At 45.8% G+C, this 21,316-nt stretch overlaps 1 protein-coding gene across 3 annotated transcripts in view; it reads left to right on the top strand.

The window, feature by feature from the left end:
• The first annotated feature begins 337 nt into the window (after positions 1–337).
• The window catches only part of ETV6 (ETS variant transcription factor 6), a 147,755-nt gene continuing 126,776 nt past the window's right edge, over positions 338–21,316 (top strand). For 2 of the 3 annotated variants that reach the window (XM_075112139.1, XM_075112130.1), the window contains exon 1: positions 339–924. In XM_075112139.1, coding sequence (XP_074968240.1) covers positions 892–924 — 33 coding nt within the window. In that variant the 5' untranslated portion in view covers positions 339–891. Of the gene's footprint in view, positions 925–21,316 lie in introns of all 3 variants that reach the window. The other variant, XM_075112149.1, reaches the window with a different exon arrangement.

Below are 21,316 nucleotides of genomic sequence, written 5' to 3'. Positions count from 1 at the left end.
GCACTCCCCACGATGTCAAATGACACTAAATAACACAACGCGCCCCGGCTGCGCCCTTCCAGCCCCCCCACCGGCCTTGGACGGCCCGCATCGGCACCCGAGGGCGTCGGCGGCTCGCCGCACTCCCGCCCCGGCCGCGGGGCACTGCCGCCGCCCCGCCTTCGCCCCTCCCCACCGCCGCTGCCGGTGATGGTGGTGGCCGTTCATGCCAGCGGCTGTTCATGCCGGCGCGGCCCCTTTAAGGGGCGGTGCGGGGTGCCGGGAACCCACGTCAGTTTCGGCCCCGAAACTCCGGATCAATGAGCGGCACGGGGCGGGGCGCAGCGCCCGGCCAGGCCCGGCCCGGCCCCCGCCGCCTTTCGGTTTCTCTCTTCCAGGAAGGAAAACCGGCGGGGAGCGGGGCCGCGCCGGCACCGCCCGCCCCTCCCCCTGCGTCCCGTCCCCCCCTCCTCGCCGCTTCCCTCGCAGCGCGCGCGCGCACGCATCGGCTCACACCCGGGGCTCACGGGGGCAGAGCGCGCGCCGGCACGCGCGCACGCACACACACACACACACACACCCACCCACACCCCCCCCCCCCACCCCCCCCCACGCAAACACACACACGGCGCCACAGGCGCGCGCGGAGCGGCGCAGCGCGGCGGGAGCGATCGCCCGCCTTCAGAGGAGCGGCGGCGGCGCTGAGGAGGGGACTCCGGCGGCGGGGCGCCTCCCCCGGGCAGCTCCGCCGCGCCGCGCCCGCCGCCGGGCGATGGTGGCGGCAGTAACTTCCCCTTGAGGGGCCGGGCCGGGGCCGGGCCGCCGGGAGAGGAGCGGAAAGTGGGGAAAGCCCGAGAACTTCCCGTCCGCCCGCGCCCGCCCCGCCGGGCTTCGCCGTTTCCCTCCTGAGAGATGTCTGAGGCTCCTGCTCAGTGTTGCATCAAGGTAAACCCCCGTCCCTCTGTCCGTCCCTGCGTCTGTCCGGCCCCTGTCAGCGCCGCACGCGCCCGCCGGCGCCTCAAGGCGGCGGGCGCTGGGTTTTGCTCAGGGTTATCTGGGCGAAAATAACTGTTTCTAACCCTTTATTTTGTTTTGTTTTGTTTTCCCCCTACGCGTGCGGGGTGGGGGCGGGGGTCCCTCAGGCTTGCGGGCCCCGCGGGAGGCGGACGCAGCTCCCGTCGGTCACCGTGGGCGCCCTGCGCTGGCCCGGGGGGACAGGCACTGTAGAGCTGCCGCCGAGATTTTGCGGCGTGGGTCGTGGCGGCGGGAGTCGGGCGCTTGAACCGAAGCCGCGGAGCCCGGCGTGGCCTCCCGCGGGGCGCGCTGCCCGCCGTCCCCCCACCACAACTCCGCGGAAAGTTTCCTGCCGTTGGGGAGATACTGCTGTTGCTTCTTCTTCCACCAAAAAGTGGGTTGTGGGGCTTTATTTTTTGCTTTTAAATTGTGCGTGTTTTTTATTTTTTTCTCCTGTAATATTCGTATTATTACTGCTTATTTTCAGTCGTTGTGCGTGCCGGCATCGCGTGCCCGGCAGCAGGTAGGGAGCAGGGCTGCGCAGTCCGGCCCCGCACTGCCAGGGCCTGGGGGATGCGTTTCGCCGGGGCTCGGCCCTGCTGAAGAAGGGGTTGCCCCGTGGAGTTTCTCGTTTTAAGTGGGGGCGGTATAAAGCTGAGACAATGGAAACAAATTTGAGTTTCCTTTTTTGTCCGGACCCTTCCTATCTAGCAGCCCGCTAGAAATAGTGCTTTCCTCTCTGCTTCCCTCACCCCTCGGTTTTGTTTCAATTATGCATTTTCTTCAGGAGTGGCTTTGCCTTGTTGCCAGCCTGGAATCTCCCTTCTGCTCGCGACTAACTCTTGTCCAAGACTGTTTTAAGCGGTTGTCTCTCCCTGCCTGCAAGGAAAAGGTGACTTCCAGACTCCCTCTGAGGAGAAGAGCCTGGAATAAACACTTATTCAGCTTAAAAGCATGACGCTTTTTTGTTTGCTTGTCCTGTGCGTGTGTGCGTACGTTTACAGTTGGGAGTCTTGCGTTCCATACGGTGTGACCGCAATTTGAAAACAACTGGGAGTATTTTTCTCTTGCTGAGTTAAATGTGTTCAGGCCTGTGTCCCGTGAAGTCTCGTGGCTTAGAGTCTAGTTTGAGTTTTCGTGACATAGACGGACAAATTGGATAATAGGGTATTGTATGTGCATTACAGTATGGCAAAATGCTAATGTAGGCAAAATGCATACAATTAACTAAGCAGATCCCTATATATAAAAAACCTGAAATATAAATACCCTTTTTTCTAGTAAACCCTGTGGAAAGGTAGGATGTCTTCTCTGGACAGAAGAACACAAGTGAATGTCATGAAAAAAAGTAGTGTCATATAAGTTGTGTTTCCTAGTTGCTTTGAAAATATGAGGCTTACCTCTGCTCTTACTGAATTCAGCAACAAAACTACTGCTAATTTCAGGAACAGTAAAACTGGTCCTTCCCTAACTTCACTAAGGTATGTTATAGAGCCTTACTGTAAGAGATCAGGTACATAGCAGGAGAGAGCCAAGCAAACTTCTAGATGAGTCCTGAAATGATTAAATGTCAATTTTTTTGTTACACTTAGATCTTGGGAAACTTTTTTTAAAGTGACTTCCTAAACGTCGTGGTCTGAACTTCTATTTTTTAATGTGGGATTTGTTTACATGCTGACCCTTGCAGTTATCTTTGTCGGAAGGCAGAAACTACTGTTGTTGGCTTCTCTGGTGACTATTTGAATAGTTTCAAATATGGAAAGTACCTATTTTCAGATGGAAATGTGAATTTCTTCACCAGTCAAACCATTCTGAGTAACTTTCTCTTCAGTTTCTCTAACTATCATTGTTTTTCAGATTCTTGTTTCAAATAGGCAGAGTTAAAGGTGTTTGCGATCAGCAGCTGGATTTAAGAGGACTTGTTTAAATGGTAGTGTGATTATACTGGTATGACTGATTATTTCTTCAGCGTGTTGGTCCAGCGTGGGGCACGGAGCATGAGGTCGAGGCAGAGGAGCGAGCTCCACACTGTACTCAAACTTTGCTGCTGATCTGCTGTGTCGTTCTGAAAAGTAGCCCAGTGTTGTGCTGCGAGGGTGTTGCAGAGTTTCAGTAGGAGCCTGTGAACTGGAAGCGGTGATGCTGGTGGATGTATTTTGTATTTACGGATTTTTTCCCTTCTCCAGTATGGGGCAAGGGTGCGTGCAGTAAATGCCACTGCAGCTGGGGTGATGAACCATGGAAAGCTTCAGCGGAGGGAGTGAAGGCTAGTGCTTTGTTTATGCCTGCCTTGCTCTGTGATTGGTCTCCCTATCTCGCTTTATTAGAGAAGTGCTCTAAAAAAATTCAGGAAAACTTTGAGGAGGTGAACTGTTCGTATATATGTAACTACTGGCAATCAATATAAACTTGCAGTAATATCTCAGTTCATGTTAAGTACTTATCAGTATGTATGTGTGATTGTATATTAATATGTGTTTGCTTTGCGGCAAGTATGTGTGCTTACTTACATTAACTCTTTCTCTGAGAGAGGAGAAATATAATGCTAGTATCCTGATATTGCCAACACTTGGGTGCATCCTTGCCTGTCTGATGGCAAGCAGACCCATTGTGGCAAGGAAGTTAAGTGTGTGTGTAAAGAGTCTAAAGCTGCAGAGAGAAGTCATTGCTGGAGTTTAGAAAACAAGATCTTGGGGGTCAGAGATGAACGTGAAGGTTGGACCCTCAGTGTTCACTACAGCTTAGGGCATCAGCATACTCTCTGCGTGACCTGGTAGGCTTTGGGCTTGTGGCAGACTCCAGCCTGAGAGGGCCTGAGGGCTTTGACTCCAAGGTGCATTGGGAAGGGACATCTGGTGTGGTTGTCGTGTTCGGACACTTTTTTCATCCTAGCTGTTGGGATGTCTAGTCTAGGTTGGTAGTAAACCTGTTCCTCTGATCCTGAGCCATAGTAGTTAGCTGATTATATTCTTGTAAATACTGCCACAACGCTGGCACTCGTTACAGTATTGGCAAGTGATCCTTATGGCCTCACCTCTCCTCCCCTGGATAGAACTGAGGCATAGGGAGAGTGTAAACATCTTCGCAAAGGCTCAAACAAGAGCAAAAGCTCCAAGGGAGACAGGACTAGAAGTTTGGACACAGGTGATGATTGTTGTGATTAATTAAGGTCTATGTGTGATAAGTTCTGTTTAAAACCACATGGAGGTTTCTGATTGTGAGGATCCCCCTATTTTTTTTTGTCCCCTGAAACTATAGTACCTTGAGAAATATCACTGTGGTGTCAATACGAAGGCTCAAAGTTCAGCCTCCAAATAGAAGGGTCCCAAAGGGTGCAGTTTAATTTATTTTCCTTTTTATAAATCTGGTACTTTCAGTTGCTTAGTCTGATTTACCATGTGACCATACAAACAATTGTGCTGGCACAAGTGTGGGGTTGCAGTGGAACTAAAACTAGGAATATGGGGGGGCCAAATCAGCTGCTTAAGATCTTGCAGACCAGAGCTTCTCTGAGCCCAGGCTCCCTTGCGTGTGCCTGGCCGGTGCTTGAGCTGAGAGTGCTTTCTGTGGGCAGTACTGAAGGCACGGAGCCTTCCTGTGAGTCGGGTTTCACAGCTGGCTGCAGTGGGGATTTTATGCAGCTTTGTGCTGGTGGATGTGAGTGCTTTCTCATGCAGTGAGCTGTACGTAGTGGCCCTTGTGTTTGCATGGGCGCTGCAGGAGTCTGCACAGAACCCTGTAGCTTGAGGACTTGTCTCGCTAGTGCTTGTTTTGGATTTGAGCATGTACTTTGTAATCATTTAAAACAAAGGGAAGGGGCGGGGGCAAAAGCCTGATCATGTAAACCAAAGGGCAAAGAATCAGCATAGTGTTTTAGCTTTCAATCTTAACCAGCTTCCCCAGATTTACTTAATTTTTAACTGGTACTTTATGGCTCCTAATACTTCATTGATACTGTTTTTGCAAAGAGCTCTCTCCCACCGAAGGCTTCCCATGCTGAGGGACTGTTCAGCACCATGCAGCCAGAATCCTGTTACCCTTAACCAAGGCTGAGTGTCTGTTAGTGCACCGTGTGTTCCTTAATGTTTATTAGGGAACTTGTGTACTAGGAGGAGGATCCTTCTGTTAGTGTCAATGACAAAACTCTCATTAAGTTCAGTGGGTGTAGGGTTGAATGGGAGAAGAGCATTGTTTAGAAGTACATACTATTTAACACCTGATTAATCACTTAACTCCTTGGCACCAGCTAAATTTAATCCCTCTGAAGGAAAATTTTACTAACGCTGCCCCAATTAAACACTGGTCATTACTATTCACTGTGTCATTACAGGTGAAGTCAGTTTCCTGGGAGGCAACCCATTAAAATATCAGCCCCAATCTGAATGCCCCAATTAAGCAGAGGATACTTTAATGATAATTTACATGCATATTACACTTTGCATCTCAAAGTACCTTTTGGAAGGAGGTGGCTAAGCAGCACTCTGATAGAAGTGATGATAAGCAGGAGATGAAGTCTTGTACAGTTACACAGAAGTGAGCTTTCTGCCTTTTCAAAAAGTTATTTGGGTCCTTGAGTGCTTACCAGTGATAGCTTGCCTTCTAAAGTCCTCTGACAAAAGCTTTCCTAATAACGTGCTTACTGCGAGAAAGGAGAGCTAAGGCAACCTGTGTGTTTGGCTAGTAGTGTGGTTCGGACCTACAATGCAAAAATTGGCTAATTTGGCTTTTTTTGCATGCACTTGTTTTGGAGTATTTGTGGTTCAGTGCCTTCAGCTGGGCATCCCCAGAGCAACAGCAGTGCAAAAGCAAGTGCTTCTGAAAATGTTTGCTTTGGCCTTTGCTTTCCCTATCTGTGAAACAGGCATAAAATAATAATGAACTTACCTCTTCAGGGCAGTAGTGCAGCTTAGTACTTGTAACGCAGCATGGAAACAAATTGTGTTTATTACAAAAATCGGTGACAGGCTGATCTGATTTGTTCCTGGCTTTTTAGTTCATATGGTGTGGGTGGGTGGGGTGGGTGGTTGTTGTTTGGCTGTTGGCTTTTTTGGTAGGGGCTGCCTACCTCTGCTGAGCAGTTGGAGAGAGCAAGGTATTACTGCTTCACCCTGTCCCTATGGCTGGATAAGCCATGCATGGGCAGGGTGGTGCTTCTGTGCCCCCAGCCCACGTTGAATTTGGCTTTGGGAGAGGCAGGCATGAGGTGCAGGCGCAGCTGTTCTGCCATGATCCTGCTCCTGGCCCAGGGCAGGAGCGCCTGGGAGGGACAGCAGCCAGAAGTGGCTGCCGTAGCAATCCCCACTGCCTTCCCCTGACCACTGTCCTTCCCAGAGCTCTCTGAATGCAGAGCAGGCTGCATACTTGGTTGTCCCAGGTGTTATTTTTTTCCTGGAGGTAGGAGGGCATCCCTCTCTGTTAGATCAGATATGCCTCCGTCTGACAAAGGAGTACTCACTGGCAAAGGCAGTGGCTGGTGGTCAGCTGCTAGCATTGTCACAACAATTAACTTCTAGGTTGCAAAGTGTCCCTATGCCTCTTGAGGGAAGGAGGCCACCCAGGACAGCCCATGGGTGGGATGTTCCTCCAGGCAATCGTGAAGAAGCCAAACCAAGCCCAGGTACATGCTCAGGTTCAGCCTGAGCAAAGAGACCAGACAGGCCACCAAAACTCCTGTGCCTTTAACAGCAGAGTTGTGGCAATTGATTCCTGCTATTGTGGGTTGTTTTTTTTTAATGTCTACAGCCTGAGCCAAATTTAGACCATATTGGTTCTGGTGCTGCTGACTTGTCTTCAGGCAGTGTTTTGCTGGAGCACGGAGGACAACTGTTCTGTTTATCTACTACTTTAGTAACATATGGAACTCAAGCCTAGATTATACTGATTTCCTACCACACCCCCCCACCCCTCCGAAAATGCCACTGCTGGCAGGAAAATAGATGCAGAAAACTCCAGCTGAAATTGAACTTGTTTATGGAATGTCTGGAGCAGTGGTAAATAAAGGATTTTGAAAGGTGTTAAGCTTTTCACTGATAGATGGTATTGCTTCTCTTCTGTAATGCTACTGAGCTCCAGAGTGAACTGGGTATAGCAATTAAGGAAAGCTATAAATGATTCTTCATCTAAATGATTTTCCAAAGGTTATTCCTTGTTAAGCCACATGCAGGTTCTTTGCTTCAGTATTGTTCTTGTACAGTTTGCAAATGCTGTCCTGGTCAGGACAGTCTGGAGGGAGAATGGGTATGAGAGAGAGATTCTCACTGTGGTATTTATGTTGGTGTTCTATGGAATGTTTGCACATGGAAATAAATAGCATTGTAAATCACTTTAAAGATGTGTATGATGCCAAGAGTAGCACTGGGTGTGACTGCAAGAGTTAAGTGTTAGTACAATTCCACAAAAATATTTTGAATGTGACAACCAGGCTTTACATGTTAAACTATTAACAGCTGGCTAATACGAAATCCAGAGTTTGGATTTCTAATTTTATTTTAAAATTAAATGTGGTTATAAATAGGAATGATCAGTGATTTCTTGGTGGTTTTTTGTTTTGTGGGGGTTTTTGTTGTTTTTTTTTTGTTTTGCCTGGGTGTTTTTTGTCTGCTTTTATAGTTTTTTTTTGGTGGTTTTTTTTTTCTGGCTGGCTCAGGTAGGGTCTGATGAAGATTTGTTTTGAAAAATCTCAAGAGGTTAATCTGGAGAGAACCAACTGGCATCCAGTAAAGAGTATCCTTAAAACTGATGGAATGCATCAGAGAGTGAGATTCTCCGTGTAGTTTGAATTTTGGCAGAGTATGGCTGAAGTGATTTTTCCATTATACCTTTAGTAGGATCCTCCAAAACATCTATTAACAGAAACTGGGAATATTTTCTAAATGATATGGGATTCTGTGGAAATCTAGGAGCTTGGAGTTCTTCCAGATAAATGAAATGTTTAACAAAAATGCCAGAGATAGTAGTACTAGAACTCGGAGACAGATTTATCCAGTTAGTAGGGCCACAGCAAGGCATTCAGTGTCTGCAAACGTTTTCCTTTTCTCTTGCTCCTTTTTTTCCTAAAAAGGATTTCCCATAAAAGCATTTTCTGTCATTGATGGAGCACTGAGAAGCTCTGCTGATGTGCTTGGAGAGGTCAAATGGAGCAAACCCAGCATTACTGCAATATTGGGGAGCTCCTACCCACTTTCTAGGAACTCGCTAAGGTCTGTGTTGGGATTCCCCCCTGTGACAGAAGTAATCCTTTTTATTTCTGGTGTATTAGGACTGGAGATTGTTGTTTCACCATGTTCCCTCGTGAACAGCGAGTTCTCATCTTCTTACTTGCCTTGTGCTTAAACACATGGGCAAAGCCAAGCCTTCTCAGACCTGCCCAGGAGCTGATGTTAGAGGTGGTAGGGTACAAGGAACCAGAGGCTCTGGGGTGAGGGTGTTGGACCCAGTAATCACTGGAGGCTACCGGAGAAAACATGCCCTGGCAGGTGGGTCTTCCTTGCCACATCCACAGGAAGCTGGTTGGATATTTCCAGTGGGGTCCGCTGTGTGAGACCAGCTGCAGCTTGAAGCCTGCAGAGTGATGGGGGTGTAGCACTGCTGGGCCATTGTCAGCTGTGCCACTGCCTTTCTACTGTGGTGGCTCTGGTCTCAGCAGCCTCACCGCAGCTCCAGAGGACCAGCTCCCTCCAGTTTAGAGCACCGTTGTGCTGGGTCGGGCAGTCTGATGTAGGCATGTGTAGGTCCCAGGTGCCTGATTTGGGTCTGTGTATTAAGTGCCAAACCTGCATCTCCCTGGGGGTGAGGAAATGAAGGGCTGAACTGTTTTCACAGAGGGATGAGGATGCACTTGTTCCTGCTAAGTCCCAGGGTGCCAGGAAGGGCACCAGGTTGCAGGAACAGGACTGCTGATGGGTGTAAAAAAACTATTTCTCAGTTGGCAGTCTGAGTGGTTGTGTCACTGTCAAATGGCTTGAGCAAATGGGTTCTCTGGAGTAGGGCTTGGGGCAGACTGTGGAAGTGGCTTCCAGGGAAGAAGGTTATGGGCTGTAAAATACTTCATGGCATGAGACCTGAGATATGTATTGCACATTGTACAGTAAACACTGGGCTCAAACACACTGGAGATAGTGTCTTTAGCAAGCTACCTCACACCAGCTGAGTCATCAAAGCCATCCATGATTGACCTTGCGCTGGCTTTTATTACCTCCCAACTGGGACAAATTACAACTTCTTTTAAACCTCGAAGTAAGAAGAGAGTGAATTAATAGCATATGCACAGCCAATTAGCACAGCCAACTGAACCGTGTTGATGGGCAGTGGCTGAGTTTTGCAGGCTTGAAGAAGTGGGGAGAAAGTGCAGTGTTTTCCCCCCCAATCCCCTGTGGTAGATTTGAGTGAGGCTCTCTCATGGCTCTTACTCTTCCTGTTAAGCAGAAGGTCTGCTTGAGCCATTTGGTCCTATTTGCTGGTAGACCTCCCAGAACTGGTCTGGAAGCTGGGATTGTATTTTAGGAAATTATTTGGTTGGTGAATAAAAGGGAAAACTGAGCTTAGTTTTCAATTTCAGGTCAAATAGGCAAAGCTGTAGTGGGAAAGGTACAGGGAGTAAAATAGAAATTATCTGTATATTTTAGTGTGAATCCATGCCATGCATGAGTTCTGATTACAGTGTGTTTTCCTGACTACTAGGAAGGTTTGTAGTGGCACTGAAAAAGATACAGAACTGAGCAGTGAAGTTGCCTGGGGAAACTTCACAGAATCACAGAATGGTTGGAAAGGACCTCTGGAGAGAGTCTCATCCAACCCCCCCGCCCCCAGCTTGAGCAGGGTGCACAGGACCTCATCCAGGTGGGTTTTGAATGTCTCAAGGGAAGGAGACTTCACAACCTCTCTGGGCAGCCTGTTCCACTGCTCTGTCACCCTCACAGTGAAGAGGTTTTACGTCATATTGAGGTGGAACTTCCTGTGTTCCAACTTGTGCCCATTGCCCTTGTCCTTTCGTTGGGCACCACTGAAAAGAGTCTGGCTCCATCCTCTTGACACCCGCCCTTCAGGTATTTGTAAGCATTGATAAGATCCCCCCTCTGTCTTCTCTTCTCCAGGCTGAACAAACCCAGGTCTCAGCCTTTCCTCATAAGAGAGTTGCTCCAGTCCCCCTGATGAAATTTGTAGCTCTCTGCTGGGCTCTCTGGTCTTTCTCCCTGTCTTTCTTGGGCTGGGGCGCCAAGAACTGGATGCAGCACTCCAGATGTGGCCTCCTTAGGGCAGAGTAGAGGGGGAAGATAACCTCCCTCGACCTGCTGACCACACTGCTTTTAATGCTGGCCAGGACACCATTGGCTTTCTTGGCCACAAGGTCACATTGCTGGCTCAGGGTCAGCTTGCTGTCCACCAGCACTCTCAGGTCCTCCTCTTCAGAGCTGCTTTCCAGCAGGTCAGTCCCCTAAGAAGTCAAAGTGTGATGCAAGGTCTGTACGAATGACAGCATTTCTTAGTGAGAGTGACAGTTCAGTGACTGACTGCTTGCAACATTTGGCCAGCCGGTGAAAGCAGCAGCTCTTATGCCCATGGCTTCAAGCTCTGGTTGCTACACCATTTGTTGTGTATGGGAAAAAGAGTTAATGCTTCAGGGACACATTTCACATGGGTGATAATGGGAACTGGGAGACCTTTGGAAAGGCACAGGTCAAACCACATTTGGCTCCTGGAAGCAAACAAAGTCTCTTCCTTATTACCAGAACACTTCCCTTTTTCAAATGCTGATCTGTAATTCCTCTTCCATGTATTCCCTGAAGGTTTTCCCCTCTTTCATTTAAATCTAGGTAATTAAAGCAACAAAGCCAATCTCTTGCTAGTCCTAGCAATCCTGACTTCACAAATCTGAGTCACAGACACAAATTCTTCCTTAGCTGCCTTTCCACTTACAATGAACTAGTGTTCTTGAAACTGGGACTGCTGAGGAAAACAATCCAGAGGAGACTAATAAGCACTTGAGACCAGTCTTCCACGGTTTAACATTTTACAATGAAGTATCTGAATGCCTACACATCATCAGAACAAGTCTATCTTGCCTGGGATCTTGTCCCCAAAAGATAAGAAGTGTCTGTTTCAGGAACGACTTAACAGACAGAAAAAGCAATCTTTCCCCTGTGTAATTACAGGGGTCTGTCCTCCCCCCACCCCCCCCCCGCCCCCCAGCTGTTAGGCTTAATATCTTCCCCATATTCCTCTACCATCTTTTAAAAATTCATTTATGCTTTTAGCCTTCACAGCACCCTGCAGCAGTGAGTTCCATAACTGAACACAGTTGGAAGAAGTACTTGCTTAATCTTGCTGGCTGGTAATTTCGTTGCCTGCTCTAGTTTTGTACTATCAGAAATAATTGCTCCCCATACTACACTACTACATGATTTTACAAATTTCTGTTATACTTCTCTCAGCAGTCTCCTTTCCAAGCCAGAGTCCTAAGCAATGTAGCTTCTTTTCCTAGGAAGAGACCAGTGGATGTTGTTTGCCTCGACTACAGGAAGGCTTTTGACAGTGTCTCCCATAACATCCTCATAGGTAAGTTTAGGAAGTGTGGGTTAGATGACTGGACAACAAGGTGGATTGAGAACTGACTCAACAACAGAGCTCAGAGGGTCGTGATCAACAGGGCAGAGTCTGTTTGGAGGCCAGTAACTAGCGGTGTTCCCCAGGGGTCTGTGCTGGGTCCAGTCCTGTTCAATACATTCATCAATAACCTGGACAAAAGGACAGAGTGTAACCTCAGCAAGTTTGCTGATGATACCGAGCTGGGAGGAGTGGCTGATACACCAGAAAGCTGTGCTGCCATTTGGCGAGACCTGGACAGGCTGGAGGGTTGGGCCAGGGGGAACCTGATGAAGTTCAACAAAAGCAAGTGGAAGGTCCTGCACCTGGGGAGGAACAACCGCATCCACCAGTAACAGTCTGGGGACTGACCTGCTGGAAAGCAGCTCTCCTGAGAAGGACCTGGGAGTGCTGGACTCTTTTCAGTGGTGCCCAATGGCAGGACAAGGGCAATGGGCACAAGTTGGAACACAGGATGTTCCATCTCAATATGAGGAAAAACTTTTTTACTGTGGAACAGGCTGCCCAGAGAGGTTGTGGAGTCTCTTCTGGAAATGTTCAAAACCTGCTTGGATGTGGTACTGTGCACCATGCTCTAGGTGTACTGCTCAAGCAGAGGGGCTGGACAAGGTGGTCTCCAGAGGTCCCTTCAAACCCCTACTGATTAGTTTAAAATTTTTTTAATATGGCAAACAGAAGAATGCGTACACAGAATCAATTCCAATATTTTTTTGCATGTGTACTTTTTAGTTATTTTTCCTAAATAGAGAATGGTTCACATTGCTGGATAGCCACTGATGTGCAGCTAAATATGGCCTTTAACCTAAATTTAGTTCTCCTTTCTGCTAATCTATACAATGTCCACAAATTTCTATTTAAGTAATTGGATAGCCTCATACAGGTTTGGTTAGGTTTTTATTTTGGAAAATGACAAATTACTTCATTTGCTAGATGATTGATTTTTTTTTAATTTTACATGCTGTTCATGATAGACTGTACTTTGTGTTGCAGTGAAATGTAATTACAAGTGCTGTCTCCCCATCAAAACCTTGAGCATTAAAAGTAGTTCTTAAAAAAAATAATAAATAATTGTACATGAAAAGGAAGTATCTAGTATATCTTGAGGTAATATTACTTAATAACAAGCTTTTTTATTATTCAAATGAAATACTGTTTTTTTTTAAATTGCACGTATTGTTTCTTGTCATGCTGATCTAGTATTAGTAGATTTTGCTCCCTCACCCCTCACTTTTATTTGTTGACTGGAGGAAGAAGACGGGCTTCCTGTTTCTGCAATTCCAAAGTGTTTTCCAACTTTGGGTAGATTAGTTATTGTAAAGATCTAATTGACTAAACTGAAAGAAGAAAATATTCTCTCTGTATCTGCTGCCAAAAAGCTGGTTGGCTCTTTGGCAGGCGCAGGGTCTAGGTGTTTTAATAGTGGGTCCCACTCATTCAAATGGTAGGACTTTCTTTTGTGCTTTGGCAAAAAGTTTTGTGCTTGGGATTTACCTTTAAAATTATTTGCTATTATAGTTATGACTGGATCTCAATGCACTTCTGTTTCCCATTTTTCAGTTTTTTTAAATGAAAAAAAAAAAACCCCAACCTTGAAATTGAATTTGTAAAAGTAGTGGCTTAGAAAAATTATACAGGTTTAGACATAATGCCATGGCGGATCTTGAATACAGTGCTAGTTAGAACTTCTTTCTGTCCTCTGCGTGTTATCCTCTATACAGAGCATTTAATGCTTTAGTGATGAGACCCACCTTCCTTAACCATGGAGGGCTGAAGCAATGGAAAGATCAGCTGACGTGAGGGGTATTTCTCCAGTTTAGCATGAAGGTTTGGCTTTGCAAACAAGGGGGAAGCCATCATAGATGCAGAACAAGTCTCCTAGATGCAAATGAAACCAAAACCCTTACAGTATTAGTACTCCTGGAAAGAAAAGGCTCTGAAAAAAAACAGGTTTTAATTTGCGTCCTGTAGTAGGGGTGTCTTTATGCTTTCTGAGATACTCAAAAGTCTCCATTAGCTCAATGTTGTAATAAGTTTGTTGTCACAGCCAGTTCCCTGTGAGGCAGGGAAATAGGATTGTCTGCTTCACAGATGGGGAGCGGAGTGGCTTTGTGTAGTTTCTTAGTAACTAAAGCTGCAGCAAAATAATGCTGTGGTCTCCTAACACGGTCTCCTAACGCAGTCTCCTTAGGCCCTTTGCCTGGTGCCCACCTGAGACTCCCCCTTACTATCTGCTGGGCAGATGATGCTGTGCTTAGACTGCCTGGTCTGGTTGCTCATGCTTGCCCTTCCTGCTTGCTGGGGTGAGAACCTCACGGTCCTACTGCATGTCCTAGGAGGTGAAGAGTTACGTCACTGTCACTTCAGCTAGTCCAGTTATAAAGTGAACTTAAATACTGATGGGAGAGAGGGCTAGTTTCCTTCAGTCTAGTCTAGAGTTTCCTAATTTCCTGTCCATTTTCCATCAGTGGTCCACAGAGCACGCTCTCATATGCAAAATACTTATTCAGGTGTATGGGCCTTGGCCTAATTTTTGTTTAAAAAAAAAAAAGGAAAACCCTCCCCCCAGACAACTAAATTTCTGTCACTTTCTTAACATCAGTTAAAAAATAAACATAGGTAGATCCAGGTTGTTGGCAGATGTTTGGCACAATGGTGAAGAAAGTGTGAAAGCTGTGGATTGAAGACATTGAGATAGCTCGTTCGATAACTTGCATGCAAAGGACACTGAGCAGCTGGCCTGGAGTAGGGCTTGGATTGAGAGCATGTTTAAATTTAAGCATTATAATGAGGATATGCATATTTACATTTTCATCTTCTGAAGGGGAAAAAATACCCAACAAACCCCAAAATTAATTAAGGGAACTAATTAGTAGAGGTGGTTAGAACGATAACTTTTGGGATGGAGTAAGTTTCAATTTTGGGTTGCTTTCCATGTAGTGCCTGAGAAACAGAGCCAGCCTTGAACAGTTTTGACTGGTCAGCAAAATTTTTCTTGCCCACTGTTCAAATTACTTGCTTTCAAAAATGAATGGCTTGGTTGGTATCTATGGTTCTGGAAATAAAATAGTCACATATGCTTGAAAAAGTCTTTTTTTGTTCAGAATTTGTCCCTGGATGTTTTCTGAGAAAATTTATCATAGTCTTGAAAGCTCCAACAAACTGGTCATCTGCAGGTTTTTCTAGGCATGTGGTGATAAGAGTCCAGGTGAACAGTCCTGCACTTCACGGTTGGAGCTTCTGTCTTGATTTCCACCAGAGCTCCCAGAGTATGCTGCTCTCAGCCCATCCACTGTCACAGCCAGACACAAAGAAATTTAACAATATTCGGCACTGCTGCAAGATGTGAGCTTTGATATGGGTTGGCTCTCCACACCTATGTAGATAGGGAGCTGTTTGGTTCAAACAGAGATCTGGTATCTATATTTCTATACACCTACTCTAAGCTGTGGGACTGGAGGTTAGTGGAGGATGGAAAACAGGAGCCAGGGAAATAGGGTGGGATTGAGAGTGAAGGGATGAAGAAGTGAAGGGGAGGAGCTTGCTGTGGCAGCAACTGCAATCAGCTGGGTCCATTGCAGACTCATGTGGAAATCATAAAAATTAGCTTTAGAAGGTCATGAGAGGCAGGGAGAAGCTGAATTGGGAAGGGTTATTTCTCATTATGTGGGAACAGGCAGGATGAGGTGGAAGCATCTGGCATTTTTAAACAGGGGGAAGTATGTCTTCACACAATGTATAGTGAGGTTACTGAACTTACTGCCAGGAGTTGTAATGGAGAGCCAAACAGGCAGTTGGCTTCAAAAGGCAGTTCATACTAGATGGATCTCTTTGGGACCATTAATTGCAAAGATACAGCTGCAGTCCTTGGCTCCAAAAGCCCCTAACCTGTGGGTTGCTGGGGGAGTGTGCAAGGGAGAGTTTATTCCTTACGCTCTTACCCTGAGCATTTCCTGCTGGGTGTTGCTTGAGATGTGGTACTAGCTTACACGTTTGGGCTGACCAGAACTACTCTGTTCTTCCACTTTCATTTAAGGCTTTCATACTTTGGTGCTGGACTCTCTACAGATGCCTCTGACAAGTGGAAAAATAACAGTTGAGAGAACCTCTCATGTGAATCAGACCTTTTGCTGTGTTTCTTGATCTTGTTGTGATGTTTCCTCAGCAGAGGTAACCTGACCATCTGAAATTCATGAGACGAATGTTCTTCAGGTTATGAAGGACTTCTCAGTGAATTTTGTTCAAGAAGATTCTTGGGGATTTTCCTGTCCTTGACTCTCCTCTTGGGCTGTGATGTCATTTATTGGCATAAAGTGCCCTGACCTATTTTATTTCTCCAGGTTTTTCCCAAGATTTGGCCGACAGAGGGTGGAAAAAATAATTCGATTCTTAGATAATTCAGATGCTATGTGCTGTGTCAGCCGCACCTCTTTTGATGGCTGATAACAGAGACAAGTGAACGCAGTTCCTTGCAAGATGAGGACACATTTGTTTGGATGGCACAAACACATAACCGCATGACTGTGTGGCTAATGAACAGGTGTTATACAATACAGAGACAATTCCAGCACTTCTATTAATTTATTCCATCAGCATGCCTGAAACCTGCTTTGGAGTGACTATCTTGATTTGGTAGTTTGGTCTCTTTGCCTTTCAATCCCTGGTTCTTCTTTTCAAGTACTTAAAAGCTGAGAAAATTGAGGGGGAAGTATTGTTTACTGAGTACCTGGACTCCATTTTTCTACACATAATGATTAGGAATCAAGTGGGCCAGCAGTCAGGATCTTCTCGTGGGACCCTGTGTACACAAATGTTTTCCTTCAGTGCAAGCTGAGCTATTTCTGAAACTGTGCTTGCCCTGTGGTGCAGTTAGTGGGCAATTACAACTAGAAAAGTGAACTGGCTAAAAGGTGGAATAAAACCCCCACAACCCCGCAAATACTTGTGTGTCCTTTACCAAGCCCTACATCTAAGAATGGTGTCCTACAGCAGGCAGATATCATAGCAGCTTGCGCTCACGTGGTGCCTACTTGCCTGTTTTTAGACTGAACTTAGCTGTGATGTCTGTGCTGTACAACCTGCTCACCTTTAACTGTCTCCTGAGGTCCTGTCCCACTGCACCAGCTTGGATGGTCCCTCTGGGTCTAGGCTCTCCCTTTGCTGTTCTCCAGTGCTGGCTATAGAGCCTGAATGCCTGAAGACATTATACCCGCTACCAACATAGTAAAACAGAAGCAGAAATTCTCTGAAGATGCTAAAGGGATTCTGTTTTCTCATGTTAAACAAGGAAGTTAACTTTATCATTCCATACAAAAGTGAATTAAAGTATGTCTGTGTACCACATGCAGAGTCTGGACATGCACTTTCCTAACCCAGTGTGCAAGCACAGCAGTAACATGATCCTGTGACCAGGGGCTGTATTATTTGTCCAGGTTTTATAGATCATCTTTAATTTCTTAGTTACTGATATCCTAGCTGTTTGAACTCAACTACTTAACTCCTGAATTTCCCACTCAGGCTTTGAGTATCAGTATGGTTCATGATGCTGCAGGAGTGGGTGCTGGAATGCCATCTGTGGACAAACGAACAGTTAACAATGCACTCTTGAACGCAGCTCTCGTTTTAGGCTGGTGAAGCAGGGCTACATTTTCTCATGCCTGCCTTTTCCAATGCTCAGCCTGCCCCTTTCTCACATTTCCAAATGGATAGCCTATTTGTTCACGCACAGTCACGATGCTGTATTTTCCTTCAGGTTTGTACCTCAAGTTTTACCTCATCTTTCACATGTTTTAAGGAGTTAAAAGTGGTGGTGGCAAAGCTACTGGGAAAACACAGCCCTTGGAGACTGCAAAGTCCATTTGTTCTTCAAGTCACTTGAAATAGGAGCTAAATGATGTGCCTGGTTTTAGAAAGCAGCGGTATTCTATCTGATCTTCTCCTTCCAGTGGAAGAAAAGGTGAGGGTTTGATAATCTGTATGGCAGTACAGTGGTAAACTTGGAGTGATTTAGACCATTAATGAAAAATACTTTAACTTTGATTTCTTAACAGTGTGTCGGATAAAAGGATAGTCTTAGCCTGTATGATTTCCTATTGCTGCTGGCTTGCATAGCATCTGCCTAAAATGAAAAGGCAGCACTCAGATCCCAGTGTGCAAAAGTAGAAGGCTGCTCGCATGGCCAGGTCATTAACTTCCTTCCCTCCATTTCTCCATCTCAGGTCTTGCTGCTGTCCATTGTTAATTATTATGGCTGTGGGCTTGTTAAGAAGCCCCGAATGCCAAGCACTTTTCCAGGCATAAGTCATTTGTGCTGAGATGTTTGTTTTTCCCATGGCTAACTGGTGTCTAGCCTCCTCCTGTTTTGCCTCTTACTTGTATGCTCAGTCATTTCCCTTTCACAGGGTAAGGGTATTTCCCTAAATGCTGCCCTGTTTGTTGCTGTGAAGCGCACGTAGGAGGTCGCGGACTATATTGCCTGGCTATGCTATAACCATTTTTCTTTTAAAGTACAGTGGGATTTGGCATCGTAATAGGTGAGGCTTTTAAAGCATGATATGAAGAAGAGTCCTGCTCAAGATATGGTGAAGTAAGTGAAAATTGTGACTTGAGTGGGGATTTTGGGTATTCATCCTAGGTTAGGCCTGCTAGTTCCTGAATTCTTTTATGGTTGGCTGTACACAGTCATACCATCCTTCCCTGCCTCTGGCAGTGTGTCTGTGAAGGAGTGTTTGCCCATATCCAACTTTGGGCTGATGGGGAGCTGGTTACTTCGCAAGTTTTTAACCATCCTTTAAATGCACTGCAAGAGTGCACCGTTGTTATTTTGCTGAAGAAGTAGTTTGATAAGACTCTTAATTCAAGATAAGGTGGTAGCACCCTGAAAGATCTTGTCCCACCCTTCCTCCTCCCATGGGCTGGCACAAATGTTTGGGTGGATGTGCGCTTGATAGGGCAGCAGATCTGGATTAAAATGGGCAGCTTGTGCTAGCACAACGCAGAGCGTGGTGTGGAGGTGGGAATGAGCAGCTGGGAACATGAGGAAGGCAGGGCATGTTTTTTTCAGTGGCAGTGCCAGTTGATCTGGGATTAAAGCGTTGATGAAGCTCTGAATAAAGCTTTGGCCAGATCTGTGTTACCTGACATCAGAAACAAAGCTTTTAAAGATTCACGCTTACTTTCCTTACAAGAACTGTCCCTTTAGGTTAGATAGGGTAGCTACAGGAAAAGTAGTCACTGGTTCAGGAAAAAGTGGTTTTTCTTGTGCTGAGAAGCCATCTCTCCTTTTCTTATGCCAGAAGAGACCAAGGGTCTGAAGCAGCATATTTTGCTCTTTTAGTGTGAAGGGTAAAGCTGTTGCCTGAAGGTATTGAATGAGCCTTCTGGTATCAGCGTGAGGCCCCGCTGCTGTCATCTGTGGACTGCCAACTGTGCTATGGCTTGCTTTGCATTTCTGAACACACCTTGGCTGTGCCGTTTAGGTTTAATTGTAGGAGAACGCTGCTTTAATGAAAGGAGGCACCTGCATGTATTGAGTCTTCTGAGATAGACAGAGAACACTGAATGCCAAACCCCCCACATTCTTTGTAAATTTATGCTGTTCTGTGCTGGTGATGCTGACAGACGGTCTGGACCTGTTTAACCATGCAGCAAAGCGTGAAGCCTCTCTGGGTCAGGGAGGAAGTTTGTCCCACGTGCCTGATCTAGAAGTCATCTCAGAGTTTCAATTATCTATTAAAATTGTGTCCTCGAAACATGCAAAGACTGAAATGATACATTCAGTCCATAAATGCTAGCTCTTTATGATCCATGCTCACCGCAGCTTTCCTGGGAACTTGGTACATATGCCCCTATTGGATTTGGTGTGACAGGTATTTGTGGCATCCTTTCTGTAGAAAACTGGGCCAGCTCATAGATCTTGTTTTATTTGTCTTATATCTTCTATGCTGGCCTTGCATATAAAAATATACCAGCCTGGTGGATATGCTTGTTGTCCTGGACAGGGAGGATAGGCTTGGGTTAAAGGTACTGTATGGGGATACAGGAGGTTTTAGTTCAGTCCCTGCTCTGCCACTGCGTTCTCTGTCACCTTGAAGTCATTTAATGTCATTGTTCCTCCATAAAGCCTTAGTACCTAGCAAAATGGAATCAGATCACAGGTGGAAACTGCTGTAATGCAAATAATCAATAATGATCTTGCCCTAACCCCTTGCTGGGACAATTAATATTGCAGGATTATTGGCAGTAGCACCTAGGGTTTAACAGTACTGGGGTACGATTTTGGGTAGTTTGCATTTTTTTCTCCTTAAAAAACAAACAAGCTTCTGTTTTAAACTCCATCTGAAGAACTCTAAAGATACTACTGTGTTGGCTGATGGAGAAAAGGGGGCCTGAACAATGTCTAGGGTAATGAACTTAAAATTTAACAAAAATTAACATTAATATCTGCACAGTGTAGAACTGGCGAGCTGTCAGTTTGGTATTGCTCCAACGTTGGCGATTTGGATAGATTTTTATTGAAATTGTTCCTTCCAGCTGATAGCAGCTTAGATAAAGACTTGAGAAATTCTTCTCCCTCCTACAAAGTTCCTTGCAAATCTAAAGAAACTTTTGCAGCTAAAGGAGGAAAGTTGTCGCTCTTCAAGACCCAAGTATTTACCAGAGATAAGCTATTGTGTTTTATTGGGCCTGATCTCTGTGCTCCACTGAGTTCAAGAGGATTTGGCTGAAGCCTATAGTGATAACTGAGCGAGAGGTAACTGATAAAGGAAAACTCATTATTAGTCAGTGCCACTGGCCATAACGAAAGCCAGTCAAGAGACAGATTTTGTCACACAGGTAACATTGATAATTGTAATTCATTTTCTGAAAGTTCAAATTTGAGGGAAAAAGAATGTCTTTGGTTTAAGAAAACCCAAAGCAACCCCCCCACCCCCCAAAAAACCCCAACCAAAACCAAACAAAAAAAAACCCTGAAAACAATCCACCCAGAAAACCCCAAAAATCATAAAACAAAAAAGAAACCAAACCTGTAGAAGTCTGGTGAGATTCCTAGGGATTTGTTAACAGCGAGCTCAGTTTCTCTCTCTTTTTGTACTTAGTAGTATTTTTTGTTTTGAGGTACTCTCATACAACGCAGAATGATTCAGTATTTCAGAACTCCATTCTTCATTTGTTTTTTCCTGACTCAGCTTGAGGAAGTTGACTGAAACATCACCTTTCCCTCAGAATACAGACAATGTGTTTTCTAATAATGATAATTTCTGATTAGCAGATGATGGCACCAACAGCAACAAAATAGGAAATGATGGTGCAAAGTAGCGCTTTTTGTTTTTTGTCTTTTAAGGCTAGAGGTGCCAGTAAGAAGCTATTGAGCAGAGTCCATTGCATCTCTTTAACCAGTGTTTTACATCTTACCTGTGATGCCTGCATAGCATGCAGATGACAAACCCTCCAGATTTTTTTGTTCTTGACCCACCACCCCCAGCTACCTGTCCATATTCCACGCCCAGGCTCAAGTAACGCTGGTGACTGCCTGAAACTGTGCAGACGCTGTTTCTCTTGAGCCTGTGATGTGTGTGTCTGACAGGCAGCCTGGTCAGGGAGGAGGGTGACTCACTGACCATTCTTGCTCCCAAACAGTGGGCAGCACTGATACTGTTGCTCCTCTGCAGCCACAAGAGGTGACTTGCTGCAAGATTACCTGTCTTCTTCCCTACACTGGCTC

Source organism: Phalacrocorax aristotelis, chromosome 1, assembly GCF_949628215.1.
Source record: "Phalacrocorax aristotelis chromosome 1, bGulAri2.1, whole genome shotgun sequence".
NCBI lineage: Eukaryota > Metazoa > Chordata > Aves > Suliformes > Phalacrocoracidae > Phalacrocorax > Phalacrocorax aristotelis.
The sequence above is the reverse complement of the archived record's forward strand: the minus strand, read 5'-3'. Positions and strand labels throughout refer to the sequence as shown.